Consider the following 19,099-nt stretch of genomic DNA (forward strand, 5'->3'; position numbering starts at 1 on the left):
TTCTAGACTGCTCAGTTCTCTTACGCCGAACGAATGTTGTCTGACTTGGCCTGCCAAGTCTCAATCTAGAGTTCTCAGCCATTTTTCTGAAGAAAAAAACATTAATTAAAGGAAAACAATGAAACAAATATAAAAAAAAAAAAACACTCGAGCAACATTTTGGATTGGCATATCTTAAAATTACTTAGGGGATTTCAGATATGCACATCCGAACACTCTTGCGATTAACCATGGATGAACAGATGTGTGTTCTTGCGCTAAATGTCCCCAATAAACTTGAATAATGACCCAAACAGCCACATTTTCAAGATTAAACTTCTACCTAATGATTTTAAACGATAATAAACTACCTATTACATACATGCACTGTACAACAAGTCATTCAGAGAAACTTACTCAAATTTAAAACTTTTAAAAACTTGTTGAAATGAGAAGAAACACTTGCTTCGATAACACTCACTTCTTCAAAGTCTCAGAAACACTTGTTTCGGTAACTTGCTCAAAGTGGGAATATATAGGATTTAGGTGTTTGTTTGAATAGAAAGAGTAGAAAGCATAGAAGAATGAGTGATTCTGTCCGCGCCAAATATACACTTAAAACCGGTTCAGATATGCATCTCCAAAAACCTCTGAACTGGGGTTGATTCGAAGATGCCCATACTAAACCCCCCTTATCTCGAGAAGAAGTTTGTTTCGGAAATTCATATCTGAAAACCTCTAAGAAGACATAATACTGTGTTAAAAAATTTTCTTTAAAAATGGATAATGAAAATAATATATCGAAATTGTATACGACTATTACAAATTAACTTTTGTATATATATTCAATGCCGACTTTTCATATTCAAGACAATTGATAGTAAATAATAATAAATATATCTAGAAAGTTGCTAAATATCATATAATGAGAAGTTTTTTTTTTTTTTGATAAGCAATATAATGAGAAGTTAAGAAGTGTTCCAAAATAATCTTATAATTAAGTAATTTCTCTATGCTAGAACATGGCCAGTACATTCTGCATTGAATTACCAATAGATGATTCCCTCATCAATGCATAACCTCCTCCTATCAAAGTTTTCTACTCAAATTTTACTGCAGCCATAGCTGCCAAACAAGCATTGTAAATTTACGACTGAACAAATTTAATATGGAAAAAGTGGAGAAACATTTTTTTCCTATAATTTATTCCCACGTTGCTTGAGAATTCTCTTATTACAAGTAATGAATTGAACATCAGTCTAACTACTGTACAAATTTACTATAATAAGGTATAAGTGAACTAAAAAGGCATCTTCAGCAGAAAAAGAATACCCAAATAGCAGCTTCCACAACATCAACAACTCCACTATATTACTTGATTCTCACGCTAGAGTTGCCCTCTTGCCTTTTGCATCCCTTGACTGCAGCCATTGCATAAAATAAAAAATTAAAAGCGTAGCCAAAGCACTTTGATGGGCAAAATTTTCTTTTCTCAATGCAATTAAGTTAAGGAAAAATTATATAATTATGATTTGCCCAATTAAGTTGGGGAAATGAACAAATAAAAACATGAAATACTGTCTTAATATATATTTATGATTTGCCCAATTAAGTTGGGGAAATGAACAAATAAAAACATGAAATACTGTCTTAATATATATTTATGATTTACCCAATTATGATAGGGAAATAATGCAATTACCCCATATGATAAGTATTTACTTAGAGAAAATATAGGTTTAAATCTATGCTTAGAGTCATCTTAGCCCATTGTGAGACATAATGGTCTTTTCTTGGAAAGTGACTTACACATGCAGACTAGTTGATATAAAAAAAAAATTAAAAAAAAAATGACAGGGAGAGCGAAGAACCTGGGCAGCAACAGATCTCTTGGAATCCAGGAACTGGTGATATATACTGTAGAGTCGTCTTTTCTCTTCTTCTGAAACAGAAGGTCTGGCATTGGATGCAGTGAGCGTTAGAAGAGCATCAGTAATAACTGGTGTTTTCTCTGATCCAGACGTATCGATATTGTCAAGAATATCATGAACTGCAGCAAGTTGTGCATCTGAGAGGAGAGCTTGGAGATCAGCTCCACTGAATCCTTCAGTCACATTAGCTACTGTAGCTAAATCAATATCACTGGCCATTGGTAACTGCGTCAATTTGATAGATATAGTTGTCAATAGAACTAGTGTATCCACTTAAAAAGGTAAGCTCAAACAAGTAAAAGACACACATCTCTGGTGGGATTCAATGTTACCATCAATAGTGACACCCAGCTGACAAACATATAATAAAACCTGAACACTTACAATGTCCTCATCATTCATTTGGAAAAGTTGTTTTCACGATCATTTAAACTAAAGCTCTTTGATCAATTAATAATGGTGATCAAGTGATTTTTCATCTTAAAGACAATGGTCTAGTTTAATCTAAATACGAAATACCAAGTGATGCTTCAGTAAAATTACATATTATGTTTTACTGTATCATATCAGGTTTGAATAGATCACTTCTTTATGCTATTAAATCCTTCATTTAAGAACAGCCAAAGCCTTTTTCCCACAAGATGGGATCAATTACATGGATCAAACTTCATTATATTCTCTTATATTTTACTGAATCATATCAGGTTGAATAGACCACTTTTTTATGCTATTATGGATAAGTATTACTCCTACTTCGCTGCTTCATAATTATTTCAATTTTATTAAACTTCACATGATGATCGTGTTTTCTAACACACTTTTAGCTTTAATGTTTTGTTGCACATCACTATCCTACAATCAAGAATCTTACCCTTTGGTTCATAGTCCCTCAATTCTTCTATGATCCCTACGGCTATACTCATATTCTCTTTATGTACTCATCCTAAATATCATCAGCATTTTCTTGGTTCTTTCCCAAAACCCTCCCCCAAAAACTTTTCTCTATAAACTCTAAGAATTTATTGCATTTGATAGGTTGAGAGCAAAAGGAGCAATACTTATTGTAAGGAAACTCTTGAAGTGGAGAATTCTAACCCCCATTTTCTGCTGAGTTCTCGATACACTTTCTTTTTTATTCTTTCTAATATTGCTTTCAATACAAATTTAAAGATTCTAAAGAAATTGCATTGCTAACATGTCTATTGAAAATATGATTAGGATCCATGTATTTACTGCGTATAATAGGCATTTTGTATCATATCATATTTTGCAATTATTCTAGTAATTGTTTTTAAGCCTGTGTAAAGAATATCTGTTGTATAGTTGAGACACATGGTTTCCCATTAATATGTCTCTGTTTTCGATCATTTTACAATGCCTGGTCTGGTGCAATAATTCCATTACAAGATATATAAATATGTAAAACAGTTTTATCCAAAAACATACCTTTTTAGAAAGTACTGTAAGAATTTCCAATCTCTCATGCCATGATGGAAAGTCGCAAAATAGAAGACGATCTAACCTACCCGGTCTCAACAGTGCCGCATCCAGTAAGTCGGGTCTACTGCTTGACAAGAGAAGCAAACATCAAAATTCTCAAATTAATATTTATTTATCACTGTATCTCAAAAATAGAAAGAAGAAACAAGCATCTAGTCAATCGCAAACTTATCACAGCCATGACATTTTTGTAATATTGTGCAATTAATGAGCTGGTTTAGCTTAGAACAGTGAGAACCTATGATTCTAAGATTTGATATGTGGACTGTGGAGTCAATCTAGACCTGAATTTTTTACGTGTTAAGGAAAAACTTCTATCAAAGGGATGTTTTTGATGGATTTCTATTAAGGGTTAACAAGACTTATTGTTGAATTATTGCTCCTACTTTATTCCATATAAAGGAAAAGATCTTCATCCTCCAGATTTCGAGAAAATAAAACCGGCACTACAAATAGAATATGGTTTAAATCTTTTGGATAGGAAAGTCAAACCCATTGAAAAACTTGTAGGTTTCAGAGTAAGCACAAAAATTTGAATTACCAATTTGGGCTAGTAAGTTTTTTAATTGTCTAGCATCATTAATAAAAAGATCTTAAATGTGAATACCAAATGGATAAAAGTTAAACAACGTTATGTTAAGAGTCCCACATTTTATAAGGTATAAGTAAGTACATAAGTGGGAGTGGTCTTCACCTTACAAACCGGTTTTGTAAGGATTGAGTACGGCCCAACCTAAATTCTAACCCTTCATGAAATGTTAGTTAGAGATGATGTATTTTTTGTAAACAATGAAAACATTTTTTTTTGGTGTTTTCATTGTTTTAAAAAAAATACACACAATTGTTCACTTATAGAGTCTAGTATCTCCTTTTTTAGCAAGTAAATTTAACATATTTTAAGAAATGAAAGTAAAAAATGTTTTCACAAATTAAAGGGAGCCTTATTTTTATTGTTTAATCCTTTCAGCTTTTAATCTTTCATTTCTGACTCTTCATTTCAATCTTATAATTTTATTTTTGATAAATTACTGTATGCTTGGAAACTAACCTGGTTGCAGCAAACACAAAAACACCTGCTAAAATCTCAACACCGTCTAATTCAGTCAAAAACTGTGAAAATTGAATACATCAAGGTCAGATTGTAATAGACAGAGTGTAAAATAAAAAGGGACAAATATATACTGACTTGATTGACAACACGATCAGTTACTCCAGTATTGTCGTGCCCTCTCTTAGGAGCAATAGAATCAAATTCATCAAAAAAAAGTAGGCATGGTGCTGCAGCAGCAGCTTTGGAGAATATATCTCTAACCTGAAATCAGCATTCAAAGCAAAATCACTAACTTCAAAATTAAAAATTACTAAATTTGCTAACTTCAGTTCACAGTATAAAATAGCTAGTTGAGTCAAATAAGACAAAATAACCTTCAAAAATATATTTTGTAGAAAATATATGATGCATGTAGTAGTGTATACAACTGTTATTAGTTGTATTTGGTTGTTATAACTGCTTAGACAGTTATATATAGTTAGAAAATAACCATTCAATGTATGCTTTTGTTGAATAAATAAAACACTCTTTCCTTATCCCTACTTTCTATTCTCTCTCTCTCTCTTTCTCAATATTCTCCCTCAATCCCCTATCATTGGTATCTAGAGCCTGTCGACCTCGGCCACATCCTTCATGGCAGAAGCGACGCGAATGCAGAACGCCATTCGTGAGGCGGAGGAACGCATAATGGCGGCGGTGGAGCCATGTATCACGAGGCAAATTCGTGAATTGGAGAATCGTTTCGAAATTCAATTCACCAATGTGCAAGAAGCCATGCGCGGAATTGGATTGCAAATGGCGGAGTTAACGGCGTCGCGTCGCCATGGTGGTACTGGTGACGGAGCAACTCGACCAGCAACGCGATTAACGCGTTTGGATTTTCCAAAATTCACTCGCGACGATGTCGAATCTTGGATTGCGAAATGTGAACGTTTTTTTTTGTTGGACGGAACGCAAGAAGGGGACAAGGTCTCCGTTGCGAGCATCGCTCTTGATGATAATTCTTTTCGTTGGTTCCAAAGTCTAGAACAGGGAGCGAATGGCCGATTGACATGGCAAAATTTCACTGAGGCATTGAAGATGCGATTTAGCCTCGAGTTCGATTCACCTATGGAAGAACTCAAGAAACTGGTGCAGACTGGTTCCTTGGAGGCATATCAGGAAATGTTTGACAATCTTGTGGGTAGAACAGCTTTGACGGAATCTCAAAAGCTCCAATGCTATTTAGGAGGCCTTCAACAGGAACTGTGTAATGGTGTGAAGATGTTCGCTCCGCGTACGGTGTTGGAAGCCACTCGTATGGCAAAGTTGCAAGAACGAAGCTTGGATTTGTTACAGAAACGGTTGGGGCCTGCAAACCGAACACAAAGTTCTTGGAGTGAGAAAAAGAATACAGTTTCTAACACCTTTGACAAGAAAGTGATGACTCAGGAGAAGAAAGGGATTGTCGACGGTTCTCAGAAGAGCATTTTGGGAAAGCCGACATATACGTTTCAGAAGAAGCTTTCTCCTAAAGAAATGGATGAACATAGGGCTCAAAACTTGTGTTTTTTCTGTCATGACAAATTCTTTCCTGGACATGATTGTCCTCAGAGGAAGAAAATGCAAGTGTTCCTTATGGAGGTTGGGGAGGAAAACCAAGTGGAGTCAATTGAAGTTGATTCTGTTTCTGAGGAAGTGTCTAATGATCCTACTCAAGGTGTTGATCCCACTGTTTCACTTAATGCCATTCAGGGAGACTCTTCTCATCCTATGATGAGATTGATAGGATGGATGGGCAAAAAGAGAGTTCATGTACTCATAGATACAGGCAGCACTCATAATTTCATCAACCAGAAATTATGTAAAGAGGGGCTCAATATTCTACAACCCATGCATCCCTTGCGGATAACTGTAGCTGATGGTGGCCTTATACAAGGTGCGGGACGGTGTGAAGGCATCCGGTTAAAGCTTCAAGGGTATGATTTTCTCACTGATGCTATTGCAATACCATTGTCCAGTTGTGATATTATATTGGGCATGCAATGGTTACGGCAATGGGGAGTCATCCACTGGGATTTTACCAATATGGCTATGGAATTTTCTATGAATGGTATGCATGTGAAGTTGCAGGCTGTTAAAGAAATTAAAAGTAGGATAGTCCCATCTGCTAAATTGCATCAGTTAATGGTTGAAGATAGCTTCTGTTATATGCTACAGTTGCTACCTTGTTCCACAAAGACAATATGCTGTTCAGTGACCACTGAGGAGCTAGAGGATCCGGTGATGAGGGTCCATAGAGAATCTGTTCTACATGAGTTCCAAGAGGTCTTTGATACACCTACTCAACTGCCACCCTTTAGGGGTATTCATGATCATCAAATTGTGCTAAAGGAGGGTTCTAACCCCGTTAGTTTAAGACCTTATAGATATCCACCAGCTCAGAAGGATGTCATTGATGGCATGGTTAAAGAGCTCTTGGATTTGGGAGTAATTCAACCAAGCTCTTCACCTTTTGCTTCTCCAGTTGTGTTAGTTAAAAAGAAAGACGGGAGTTGGCGAATGTGTGTGGATTATAGGCGGTTGAACGACATGACAGTGAAGGCTAAATTCCCAATTCCTTTGGTGGAGGATTTATTGGATGAATTAGGTGGGGCAGTGGTGTTTTCTAAATTGGATCTTAGGGCTGGATATCATCAAATAAGGATGAAAACGGAGGACGTACCAAAGACAGCATTTCAAACTCATGGGGGGCAGTATGAATATGTGGTGATGCCTTTCGGCTTGTCCAACGCACCAGCTACTTTTCAAGGAACAATGAACACTATTTTTTCTGGTTTATTGAGAAAATGTGTTCTTATTTTCTTTGATGACATACTAGTGTATAGCCCATCTTTGGAGGCACATGTGGCTCATCTTCGACACGTGTTTCAGATCCTCAAAGCTCACACCTTCTATGTTAAGAGAAGTAAGTGCGCATTCTTCACGACACAGATCGAATACTTGGGTCATTTCATTACACCTACGGGAGTTACTACTGACCCAATTAAAGTTCAAGCTGTGAGAGATTGGCCGGCGCCTCAAACAGTTAAGCAATTGAGGGGCTTTCTAGGATTGACGGGTTACTACAGGCGGTTCATTAAAGGTTACAGCATCATTGCTTCTCCTCTTACTGATTTACTCAAGCGGGATTCGTTCCATTGGACACAAGAGACGCACAACGCCTTCACTACGTTGAAAGATGCTTTGAGTAATTCTCCGGTGTTGGCCATCCCTAATATGCAAAAGTCATTTGTGGTTGAAACAGATGCTTCGGGCACGGGAATTGGTGCTGTGTTAATGCAGGACAGGCACCCTGTGGCTTTTATTAGCAAGGTTTTGTCTCCTAAAAACAGGCTGTTGTCAGTTTATGACAGGGAATTATTAGCATTGATTCATGCAGTGTCTAAGTGGCACCAATATCTTTCCCTGAACACATTTACAATTCTTACTGACCAACATAGTTTGAAATACCTATTGGAGCAACGTTTATCTACTCCAGCCCAATATAGATGGGTCACTAAACTCATGGGTCTTTCTTATAAAATTTTGTATAAGAAGGGTAAGGATAATGTAGCTGCAGATGCCTTGTCGAGAGCTTCGCATGGGGAAGTTTTACAGTTGAACGTCTCTTCTATTTCTTCAGAGTTATGGGACTCTCTCCTTAAAAGCTATGAACAAGATTCAGCGTTGCATGACCTCAGGCTGCAGGTTCTCGCTAACCCAACCTTGCATCCCCATTTTTCTGTTTTGGACAATTTATTGTATAGGAAACACAAGCTGGTCATTCCTAATGATGGACAAGTGCGATTGGTGATTCTACAATGGCTTCATTCTTCACACCAAGGAGGCCATTCGGGCATCAGGGCTTCTATAGCAAGGATCAAGAGCATGTTTTATTGGAAGGGCCTTGCCAAAGATGTCACAAAGTTCATTCAGCAATGTGAGACTTGCCTTAGATGCAAGTATGAACCTAGAGCTGTTGCTGGTTTACTTCAGCCCCTGCTAGTTCCAGAGGGAGTGTGGCAAAGTATAGCCATGGACTTCATTGAAAAGCTTCCTAAATCTCATGGTAAAGACACAATTTGGGTAGTTATTGATCGGCTGAGCAAATATGCCCATTTTATTCCTCTTGCTCACCCTTTTACTGCATCAAAATTGGCTGAAGTTTTCATTTCTGAAATTTACAAGTTACATGGTGCACCTGCCAACATTGTGAGTGACCGAGATCCCTTGTTTACAAGTAAATTTTGGGGTTCTTTCCTTGGTCAATTGGGCATTTCCCAGAGCTTAACAACAGCCTACCACCCTCAATCGGATGGTCAAAGTGAAGTCTTGAACCGCTGCTTAGAACATTACTTGAGGGCTATGACATGGCAGCGGCCTAAAGAATGGGTCAATTGGTTACCTTTGGCTGAGTGGTGGTACAATACCACTTATCATTCTGCTATTCAAGCTACCCCTTATGAGATCGTGTATGGTCAAGCACCTCCTCTGCATCTTCCTTATTGCCCTCAAAGTACCAAGGTGGATGCGGTAGATCGAAGTTTCGTTGTAAGGGAGGAAATGATCCAGAAATTACAAGGTAACTTGGTTCGGGCTCAAGCACGTATGAAGCGGCAGGCTGATAAACATCGCAGTGATCGGGAATTCAAGGAAGGAGATTGGGTTTTCCTAAAGTTACAGCCCTATAGACAATCTTCTGATCAATACCGTGCTTCCGAAAAGCTTTCTCCTCGGTTTTATGGTCCTTATCAGGTGCTACATAGAGTGGGAAAAGTTGCATACACCTTGATTCTCCCAGCTAATTCGCGGATCCATCCTACGTTCCATGTATCTCTCTTGAAACCGTGTCCTGATGCAAACATTCCCGTGGTTGCACTTCCTGAAGAGTGGGGGAGTTTGGATGATCCTAAGGAACCATTTAAGATTTTGAAGAGGCGCTCGATTCAGAGACATAATAGGGCAGTTACTGAGGTTTTGGTTCAGTGGAAAGGGGAGGCGATGGAAGAGGCTACTTGGGAGCTACTATACAAAATCAAGCTACAGTTTCCCTATTTTGATGTTACAGCTTTTCCTTGAGGACAAGGAAGATTTCAAGGGGAGGGATATGATGCATGTAGTAGTGTATACAACTGTTATTAGTTGTATTTGGTTGTTATAACTGCTTAGACAGTTATATATAGTTAGAAAATAACCATTCAATGTATGCTTTTGTTGAATAAATAAAACACTCTTTCCTTATCCCTACTTTCTATTCTCTCTCTCTCTCTTTCTCAATATTCTCCCTCAATCCCCTATCAATATATGTGGGATTAAGAAAGAAATTAATAAATTTGAAAAACATCAATACCCTAAAAAAGTATTATCGGTTTCTTACAGCTTGTTCAGAAGCACCAATGTATTTGTTTAACAGCTCTGGCCCTTTCACTGATATGAATCGAAGTGAAGAAGCAGCCGCAGCAGCACCAACTATGTGAGTTTTGCCACAACCGGGAGGACCATATAAAAGGATATTTGACCGCAATCTTAATGGTGCTTGTGCAAAAGTTTTTGGAAACTTTGATGGCAATTCTATCATCTGAAAACAATTTAATAACATAAATAAGGAAAAATATATGAGCATAGAGTAAACATGCAAACAAAAAAACCAATAACTAAATTATTATTCAAGTAAGAACAGATGTGAATTGATTCTTAGCATATACCACACTTTATTAAATATAAAGGAATCTTGGCTTCCACCTAGCTTATGCATTTATAAGTGGTCTTAGTCTTACAAATATAATAATTATAACTTCAAATCCAAAAGAAGAATTTGGGAAACATAAAATAAACTAAGAGAACAATGCAATGAAACATTTAATGGATTCAGACCTCTTTAATAGCATTTCGAATATCAACCAGACCACCAACATCGTCCCATCCAGAACGGCCATCATCAGAAACAGATTTTGTAATGTCACGCATTGAAACCGGGAGAAAATCATGCATTGCCTGAGAGAAATCCTCCTGTAGTAAAGCTGGACCCTCATGCTCATAAATGGCATTAGATGGCAGAAAACGGCGAACGGCAGCATGGACAGTTCTGTCAACTAATATTTCCTGGAACAGTGAAATTTTATAATATTGGTATACAGGAAGCCAAGACATAGTTGTGAACAGTTCAATTGTTAATAATATTTAAATGCCTAAACAAACATCTCCCAAAGAAAGTGCTTGATAATGAAATGCAAATGAAGTCACTAATGTTGTATTTTTATTGGGGGTAGAGCTCTGAATCATGGGAACTTCAAAAATGGTGTTTTACAAGCTATGATCAAGTAATTTAAATTCCTTATCTCTAACCTATAATACTTGTGAACCACATTTCATCAAGAATATCATGCTGAATACATCATTAATCATGAACAAATACACCGACTCTCCAGCCCGTTTCTACTACCACCAAAAGAACCGGGCCGATATGTCAAGAAAAGATAACAGCTCCAATTTATAATAGGTATATGCCAAAAAATCTGCAGTAGAACGTCAATCTCAAACTGTCTTGCTTTTTCTCCTCTCCAATGCTCACCCACAAACGTTCCTGCATTTCTACTCTCTCTCTCCCGGTGTATGTCTGAAAACAACAATTCATTTGAGATATAAAGCAAAATATCTACAGTGGAAAGTTCTCACACAAATTGTCCTGCTTTTCTTCTCTCTTTTAACTTCTCTTCACGGGGACTCGTGACAAAAAGAACCATATGGTAACACATATCAACCAAGCTAGACAACTAGTAATTCTAAGTACAGTAACGCCTATTGAGTCATAACTGCCTAAACAGTAAATCTAAAAGAAGTGGAGTACCAGATCATAGCCATCATAACCATCACATTTTACAACCACGTCAAGTAGGATGTCATCATTACATTGCAAGTGCCGCCTTTGTATTATATTCTTCAACATAGCCTTGCGCTCAGAAGCTGCAGGAGCAGGCAGCTTAATGTGAAAGTCAAACCGACCTGATAACAATAGAATAATGAAATTAGCAACTAAAACATGAGAATTTAATGTTTATGGTCATTGCAACGATTTTACAGGCAGAAGTAGCAAACCTGAAGAGCTCAAAGATTGTGGCATATTCTCTAGGGACTGTATGGTTGCTATGAAAGCTATTGGTCCAAATCCACATGATTTCCGCCTCTTCTCCTGTACAGTTTTCCACTCAGGTGACAAATTCATAATGGGAGAGAAAAATATATACCATAATGGTTGAGCATCAAAATGAAGATCTTGTATGTTTAACCTTTTGAAAATTTCTTAGTATGGGGGTAATTGTTTGATGGATTCAAATAGGATTCCCGGGAATGTGAGGTTGGGAATCTCATATTCCCATGTTTGTTTGAAGTTTTAACAAATTATTCTTGGGTATATTTTATTCCTTGGAATATCATTTACTCATGGAATCTTAAAGATTTATTCTCATGTCAAAGGGTGGGAATCTTATATTCCCATAGGAAATAAAAAGTAACCAACTAAAACTACCCACTTATATATTATTTTAGCACTTTTGTATTTATTTTTAAATTTTTTAAATTATAAATAAAATAAAATTTCAAAATAGGATTCTAAATAGATTGCCAAATAAATTGATAGGAATTATATTCCCAGCAATAATATTCCTAGGAATAACATTCCCAGGATTGTAAATTTAATCCATCAAACAAACACACCCTATGAGATCCAATTATTCGTTAGCGAATAGACAAAGCATTATTATTCTATATAAGATGTTTGTGAACCTGAAAATTCGACGCCTATGAGACGTGGTTAATAACGTTCAAAATAGTGGATAATGACTTATTGAGTTCGGCCAATGGATACACCAAGATTGGGTAACTCATTAACCATCCACTAAACTTTGTTAACAGACGACTTGGTTAACAATGTACAAAATCATGGTTGATGGAGCTCACTAGATGGTTAATGACTTCAAAGGCAGGATATCAACCACAAGCCCAACAATTCAGAACATGCCAAAATTCCCATCAATATTTTAATATGCATTTGTTACATGGAGCAACAGCATGCATAACATTTAAGATAAGTCGTGGAGTACATAGCACCAAAGGTATGTTTCTTACCCCATATTCATCCACAATGTCAGCAAGAAAATCTGTGAGTCCAGCAACAGACATTGATGGCTGAGATCCTTCGGAATCAGGGGTAGAAATTATACTATCAAGATCATCAAAGATGACGACAGAAGGTGCATGGTTTATAGCATCAGTTATATGGTTTGCAAGTTCTTGGCGAATAACTGAGACTTTCTCCAAAGCAAGTTTTGAGCAGGAAACAACAATTCTGCATAGTATTGAACAACGATATTTTCAAAATCTGAACAGGAATAATTGTATACATGGAAGATTAGGAAAGGAATCAGAATAGTACGATCAATTAGAATTAAGATTAATACATGTGTGCTAAGATGTCTTCGCGATTCTCAAGGGATTTTGCCACATTCATTGCTAGTATAGTTTTCCCAGAGCCCTGGAAAAATTATTCAAATGTCAAATTACTAACAATTCACTCATATCAGGTCAGAAATCTTTTTTGTTTTTGTCCAGATTAGAAACCTGAAGATAAATAAGAATGCATCATTAAGCATACTGTTGAATCATAGTTTAAAGAGCTAGATCCCGAACCCATAGACCAGCACATCAGCCAATTTTGTACTCTGACATGACGAGGAGTGTGAAGCAACAACAAAGTTAATCCGTTTACCAATTTGGGAGCTTTGGGTTGGGCTTGCTTTCTTAAAACACATTTTCCAGTTTTGTTATTGATCAAGTAACTAAGTAGTTACTCACGCAGCACTATATCAGAATTGTTACCCCACCAGTTAAGTGATCATTAAAAAATAAAATACTGCTTATATGTGTATTCTCTTTCCAAAATTATCCTTCAATTATTAAGTGAGAGAAATGGTTGGCCTTTTAATTCTATCCATTTTTTCTTCAGGTGTGCTATTGCAGAACTCTCTCGATTTAATTAGAGATATTGTAAAAAAAAATATCATTAATGTATCTTGTAATTTGAAAAGGAACTTAAAAAACGGGACAAGAAAATTTTACAAGAGGGTCTTACATATAGGGACGGAAATAGAATTTTCACCAAAACTATCCATCAGTAACTGGATACACGTGATAAAAGATTATAACTGATATGCTTCTTTCAGGTGTATTTTCTTTTACTCGTTTCTTTGCTTTGCTTATGTCGTAGGCTATTTTACAAGAATTACTTAATTTCCAACCGATTTCATGGTCAGCTTTTAATAGCCCTTTTTTATGCAGTTATAAAAAATTGTGGTAATTTAGTATTGCTAAAAAATGTTTGCATAACCTTCATCCACCTCCCCAACCTGGCACCCAATATTTGTCAGTAAGCCATCCTCAAACTTGTCTGAAAATTCTTTCATATATATTTTGCAGAAAAAAAAAAGAAAAGAAGTGAGGCTACAGCAGCACAAAATGACAGTAAAAAGACTGTATAACGAGCTTCAGAGTAAACAAAAGGACTCCAAGGTCTAAATATTTAACCATCCAGGAATTAAAACATCCAATCTGCTAATAACCCTGTTAACCATACATTGGACTTAATAGTAATAATAAAACTTAGTGGCACTCACCGGAGGTCCGTATATTAGAACATGTCCAGGAAGCGGCAGGTTGCATGAGCCAAACCACAAACCACATGCTGAAGATAATAATACCAACATCCCTACAGTCAGCAAAAAAGGCAAGTCAAATTAAGTACCATCAGAAGGCATACTGGTGAAAAAGGGCTGCAACTGTTATGGGAAAAAATATTTGAGTAAGTTGAATTCAAATTGATGTGCAGCAGCATCAAGGAGGAAAAGAGCTGAATTCTGCTCACCTCAATAAATTCTAACAATTCAGTGAATTGATCATGAATTCTAATAGCCGAAAACAACTCAAGCAAAAATAGGGAATTTTAAGTAACAAATAAGTTAACCAGACAAAACGGGTAGCACGGATCGACACATGTTCTAAATAAAATGCACATGACTAAGGAAGACCCCCATTAGTAATATGCATTTCTCATCCTCAAACAGCAAGACATTTATTGTATTCACACCACTAACGAAGACCCACATCATTATCAAGGACATACTAGAAAGAGATTATTAAGAAGTTAGGAAACATGGAAATCAAGCAGTGTGTAACTTGCAATATACCCTATAACATTGTACAATCCACGCATAAATATAAACAAATGTGGTGTTTCATTTGCCACAAGTTCGTTTTTATTACATATAGTCTAAATTATGGGAGAATGTGAAGGAATTAGGAAAAAAGAACAAGGGTTATCTTAAGTACGAAAGGAAAAAAATTAATGCCTTGAAAAAATAAAATGACACCTTTTTAAGAATAACAAAATGACACTAAGTATGAAATCTTTTCATTTGTTAAAGTGTACTAATATCTACGTTGCATGAATATGGAGTAGCAGTGCTAGGAGCAGCATACAGGATTTTTAGAAAAACTATGGTAAAGGTACATTAAGAATATGCAAGGAAACATCTTTCATAAGTATAACATTTAACAAAAAATATATACGAGAAAGCGTCTTTCATAATTTACTACAACACAAATCAAAATATAATTAGAAAAAAAAATATACAGAATCAAGAAAATTATGATAGTAGATATTTATATAATAGGAGTCAAGTCAAGGATATGTGATTACATAGCAAAAATAAGGAAAGAATATGCAATATAATAGGAAAAGTACCCACGAGTACTGGATGCAGATACGACATGACTTTTGGAGTACACATGCTTCAGAGATTAATATACAATAAAGGGAATATCATTTAAATTTTATTCTGAAAATAATATATATTGCAAGAACCAACCAATTAAAAAATAATGGACTGAAATAGAAACATACTATTGATAACATCAGAAGCAGTTTTCTCCATCCAGCCAAGGAAAGATACATTTGAACTAATATGGTCTTCGGAGGCTCTCTCTTCTAAAAAACGAAGAGAAACAGGATCGCCCAATTTCACTCTTTCAAAAAGCTTCAGATCCTCAATGTTGATGTTATTGAGTTTTCCACCAAGTGAGACTTCATATGCAGTAAGTTTCCCATGGTGCAGATCTTCTTCACCAAAGGTTAATAAAAATAACATTTCAACTGCCTTGCCAATGTTTCCTGAAGAAGTCAGCTGAAGTTTTTCATCACTCCCATTCTTGTAACAGCTTAACTCAAAATGAAGCAAGGTTTTACTACCGATAACCAATGAATTAACTTCCACCCCCGTAATGGAAGAAATTGCCTCAAGCTGGGCAATATACCATAGTCGTACAAGAATTTGTAATCCCTTTTGATTCTGAGATTGGCTTGCAACCTCTTCCTTTGCTTTGTTATTAGATTCATCAGAGAGAGCTGCAACAACTTCATTGTGGATCGACCAATTTAGAGTATCCAAAGAGACACCTGAAGTAGCTTTTCCATGCAATTTTTCATCAATGTGATTCCTGTGGCCGTGAAAATCATTTAGACCATCTTTCACAACACTGCTCTCCTGCCTTAACAGTTTGAATCGACAAGGAGAAAGAGAAATGGAAGGAATGCTTTTTTCCAAAATAACATCACATGCCTTCAAATAAACCCCTGTGCAATCACAAAAGCAATATTCTCTTTCAAAATCAGATATCAAAATTGAAGGGATAGTTATAGATTAATCAACTGAAACATAAATTTAAAAGGAAAAGAATACCGTAAAGTTTAACATACTGTCCACAAATATAAAGATGAGAACTCATAGGCCGTAGAAGTAAAGCAAGCTTTTCCAAATTAAAACGCATAGAAAATACAGCATAACTTTTCACTTAAAATTCCACCAGATGTAAGAGAAAACATCAATGAAGCCTTACAATTTCCTCCCAACACCATGAAAATTTCAAAATATAAGTTAAAGTACCAGAGCAAATTCACTGCTTATTAAAATAACAAATAGCTTATTCCTTGATAGCATGATGTAGTGCTGAAATACAAGAATTAAGAACTGCTAGTCTTCTAACTAAAGAAAACTCAGATAACACAAAAACCAACTTCAAATACATTTAATGACAATCTGTTGGGTATAATATTCCGTACAGTTAAATATATGAGCATGCATGTAATTGGTTCTAAGATATGGTGATTTAAGTAAGATGATTATTAAACAACTTGACGTACATGAATGCAGGCTAGCTCTCAAATAAAGACGAAGAGACTTAGCTAGCATTACATGTCCTTTAGCCACAGATTCTGAAATCAACAGATGAACAATTGCTTGTCGATGTTCCTTCTTGTCCGTATCTCCATTCTCAACTTGATTAACAGCCGAACCACTTTTGCCTTTCATAATGTTTGATTTGGTTCTGGAATTACTAACATTCTCTTTGGATACTCTCGGCACTATGGAAACCAACTGAAGCACGTTAAACGAGAACCGCTTGGCTGTTTCTGGGTGAACAAAAGCAACCGGAGTAAGCCCTACATGAAGCTCAACACCTTTGACATGAGTACTGGTACGACATAAATCAGTTGGTTCCTGTAAACGGAGCAGCATCTTTGCAGTATGCTCCTTACTATTTGAACCAACATGTGAATCTTCTGGTGAATCTGAATTTCGCTTGCGTGTCTTTGGAGCAACGTCAACTTCAGTTCCTGGCATGAGTTGTACTGATAGAGTTTCGAGCGTTAGACCAGTCTTGCATTATGGATATAAACAGTAATTGACTTAACATGAATGATAGGCATGGTAATTCTTACCCACCGCATTCTTGGGAAAAACAGAAGCGACATGGAATGTGATAACAGTGTGACCATTTAGACGCAAAGGAAACTTCATCCCTTCATGAACAATCCTAACCTGCAAGAAATCGTCATTATTTTTCACTATCCCTAATTGGTTTAATTTTCCGAAATTCGAATTTGATATATGGAATAAAAGAGTGTGAAACCTGATTGAGAATTTGAGCTTCGGCTTGTTCGGAATTAAGTTCCAGAATCTCCCAATCATCTTCGGTATCTGGCTCTATAGAGACGGAGGAAGCGTGAGGGATGTTAGAAGCGACTTTAACTTGAACTGGAGAGTGAATCGGTAACGAGACGCATTCGGCGAATTGTTGAGAAATTTGTATGGATGAAGGAGAAGAGGAAGTGGCTCCGGACCAGGCGACGAACCAGGAGTGAGGAGAGTGAGTAGAGGAACGAAGCTCGAGAGCGAGGATTGGAGGGAGGGAAGATGAAGATGTGGATTGGAGAGTTTGGATTAGAGGTAAAGGGAGGGATACGAAACAGTTTTCTATGCTTCCCACCGCCTCGACGGAGAACTCCATTGTAACAATTCCGATTGCAAATTCAGTTCAGTCGATTGACCATACACCCGACGGTGGTGTAATACTGCCAATTGTGACACAATACAACTCCTTTTTTTACTCCCAGGGTTTTTCTTTGTGAAGGAATAAATAAGCATTCTCCTTGAGTAAATAGATAGAAGAAAAATATGGTCTCGAGATTGTAAGAATGTGGTAGGAATTTGTACTCAAAAAATATGTTATTATGATAAACCCCTTTAAATTAAATTAAATTACTCCCTCCGTTCCTTTTTAAGTGTCGTTTTAGAAGAATTTTTTTGTTCCTATTTAAGTGTCGTTTTATAATTTAATGTTATAATTTGTCATTTATACCCTTATTTTCTCAATAACTCCACCTCAAAATTTTCAATTAATTATTGGAAAAAGAGAGTGTATGATTGAATTTATTTGGAAAGAGAAAAATAAATAAGGGTATAATAGAAAATGTAACTCTAATAATCCACTATCTTGGTTGAAGAGCTTTTTGCTAAAACGACACTTAAAAAGGAACGGAGGGAGTAATAAATAATTCATAAAATTTATCAATTTAAACTTTAAAATAAAAAGGTGTATCAACTTATTACTACTATCACACCTTAATATTAATATGATACATACTAAGGTTTTGTTTGGATTGATGGAATCGGATGGAGCGGAGCGGAATGGAATGGAATAAAATAATATTTCATTGTTTGGATAATTTAAAAACGGATGGAGCGGAGCGGAAATGAGTGGTATGGATTCCATTCCATTCCATCACTTACCACCATATTCCTTCCCCTCCGATTTGGGCAGAATGAACCATTTGTCTTATTCCGTTCTAAAATTTCCAAACAATGGAATGGTATCTTCGTTCCGCTCCGTTCCATTCCGCTTCATCCCACTCCGTCCCGCTCCATTCCGCTCCGTTCATTTCGTGATATCCAAACATAGCCTAAGGAAATATGATACATACTACGGGAAAAAGAGTTTTTGACTTTTTGGACAATTTTGATAAATGTCATCTTCATATCAATTCTCATGTTTTACAAACTTTCTATGACACATCAATTCTCAAGTTTTACAAACTTTTTAAATAAAGAAATCTTTTATTTAACAAATAACCTTTTTATTAATTATTTACATTACGTTTTTTATTTTATTTATTGAAGGATAGAGAGACTTTTTATATGGAAGGGTACGTGGAAGACCAAAGAAATTG

General features: G+C 36.2%; 1 protein-coding gene across 2 annotated transcripts; it reads right to left on the bottom strand.

Moving 5' to 3' along the window:
- Positions 1-1,148: 1,148 nt before the first annotated feature.
- LOC131602487 (peroxisomal ATPase PEX1-like) lies at positions 1,149-18,053 on the bottom strand. Of its 2 annotated transcripts, none has more exons than XM_058874612.1 (16): positions 17,503-18,053; positions 17,312-17,411; positions 16,733-17,221; positions 15,437-16,165; positions 14,151-14,242; positions 12,939-13,012; positions 12,607-12,826; positions 11,578-11,671; positions 11,330-11,484; positions 10,357-10,584; positions 9,860-10,060; positions 4,597-4,722; positions 4,459-4,520; positions 3,357-3,474; positions 1,851-2,135; positions 1,149-1,400 (listed from the first exon to the last, which is right to left on the bottom strand). In XM_058874612.1, exons 1-16 carry the CDS (start codon positions 17,878-17,880, stop codon positions 1,362-1,364), a joined length of 3,390 nt encoding a protein of 1,129 aa, XP_058730595.1. In that variant the 5' UTR covers positions 17,881-18,053; the 3' UTR covers positions 1,149-1,361. The 2 variants fall into 2 exon arrangements, with proteins under 2 accessions (XP_058730595.1, XP_058730596.1); XM_058874613.1 differs by having other exon boundaries at positions 17,316-17,411; positions 17,503-17,546.
- Between the last annotated feature and the right edge of the window lie 1,046 nt (positions 18,054-19,099).

Source organism: Vicia villosa, linkage group LG5 (assembly GCF_029867415.1).
Source record: "Vicia villosa cultivar HV-30 ecotype Madison, WI linkage group LG5, Vvil1.0, whole genome shotgun sequence".
NCBI lineage: Eukaryota > Viridiplantae > Streptophyta > Magnoliopsida > Fabales > Fabaceae > Vicia > Vicia villosa.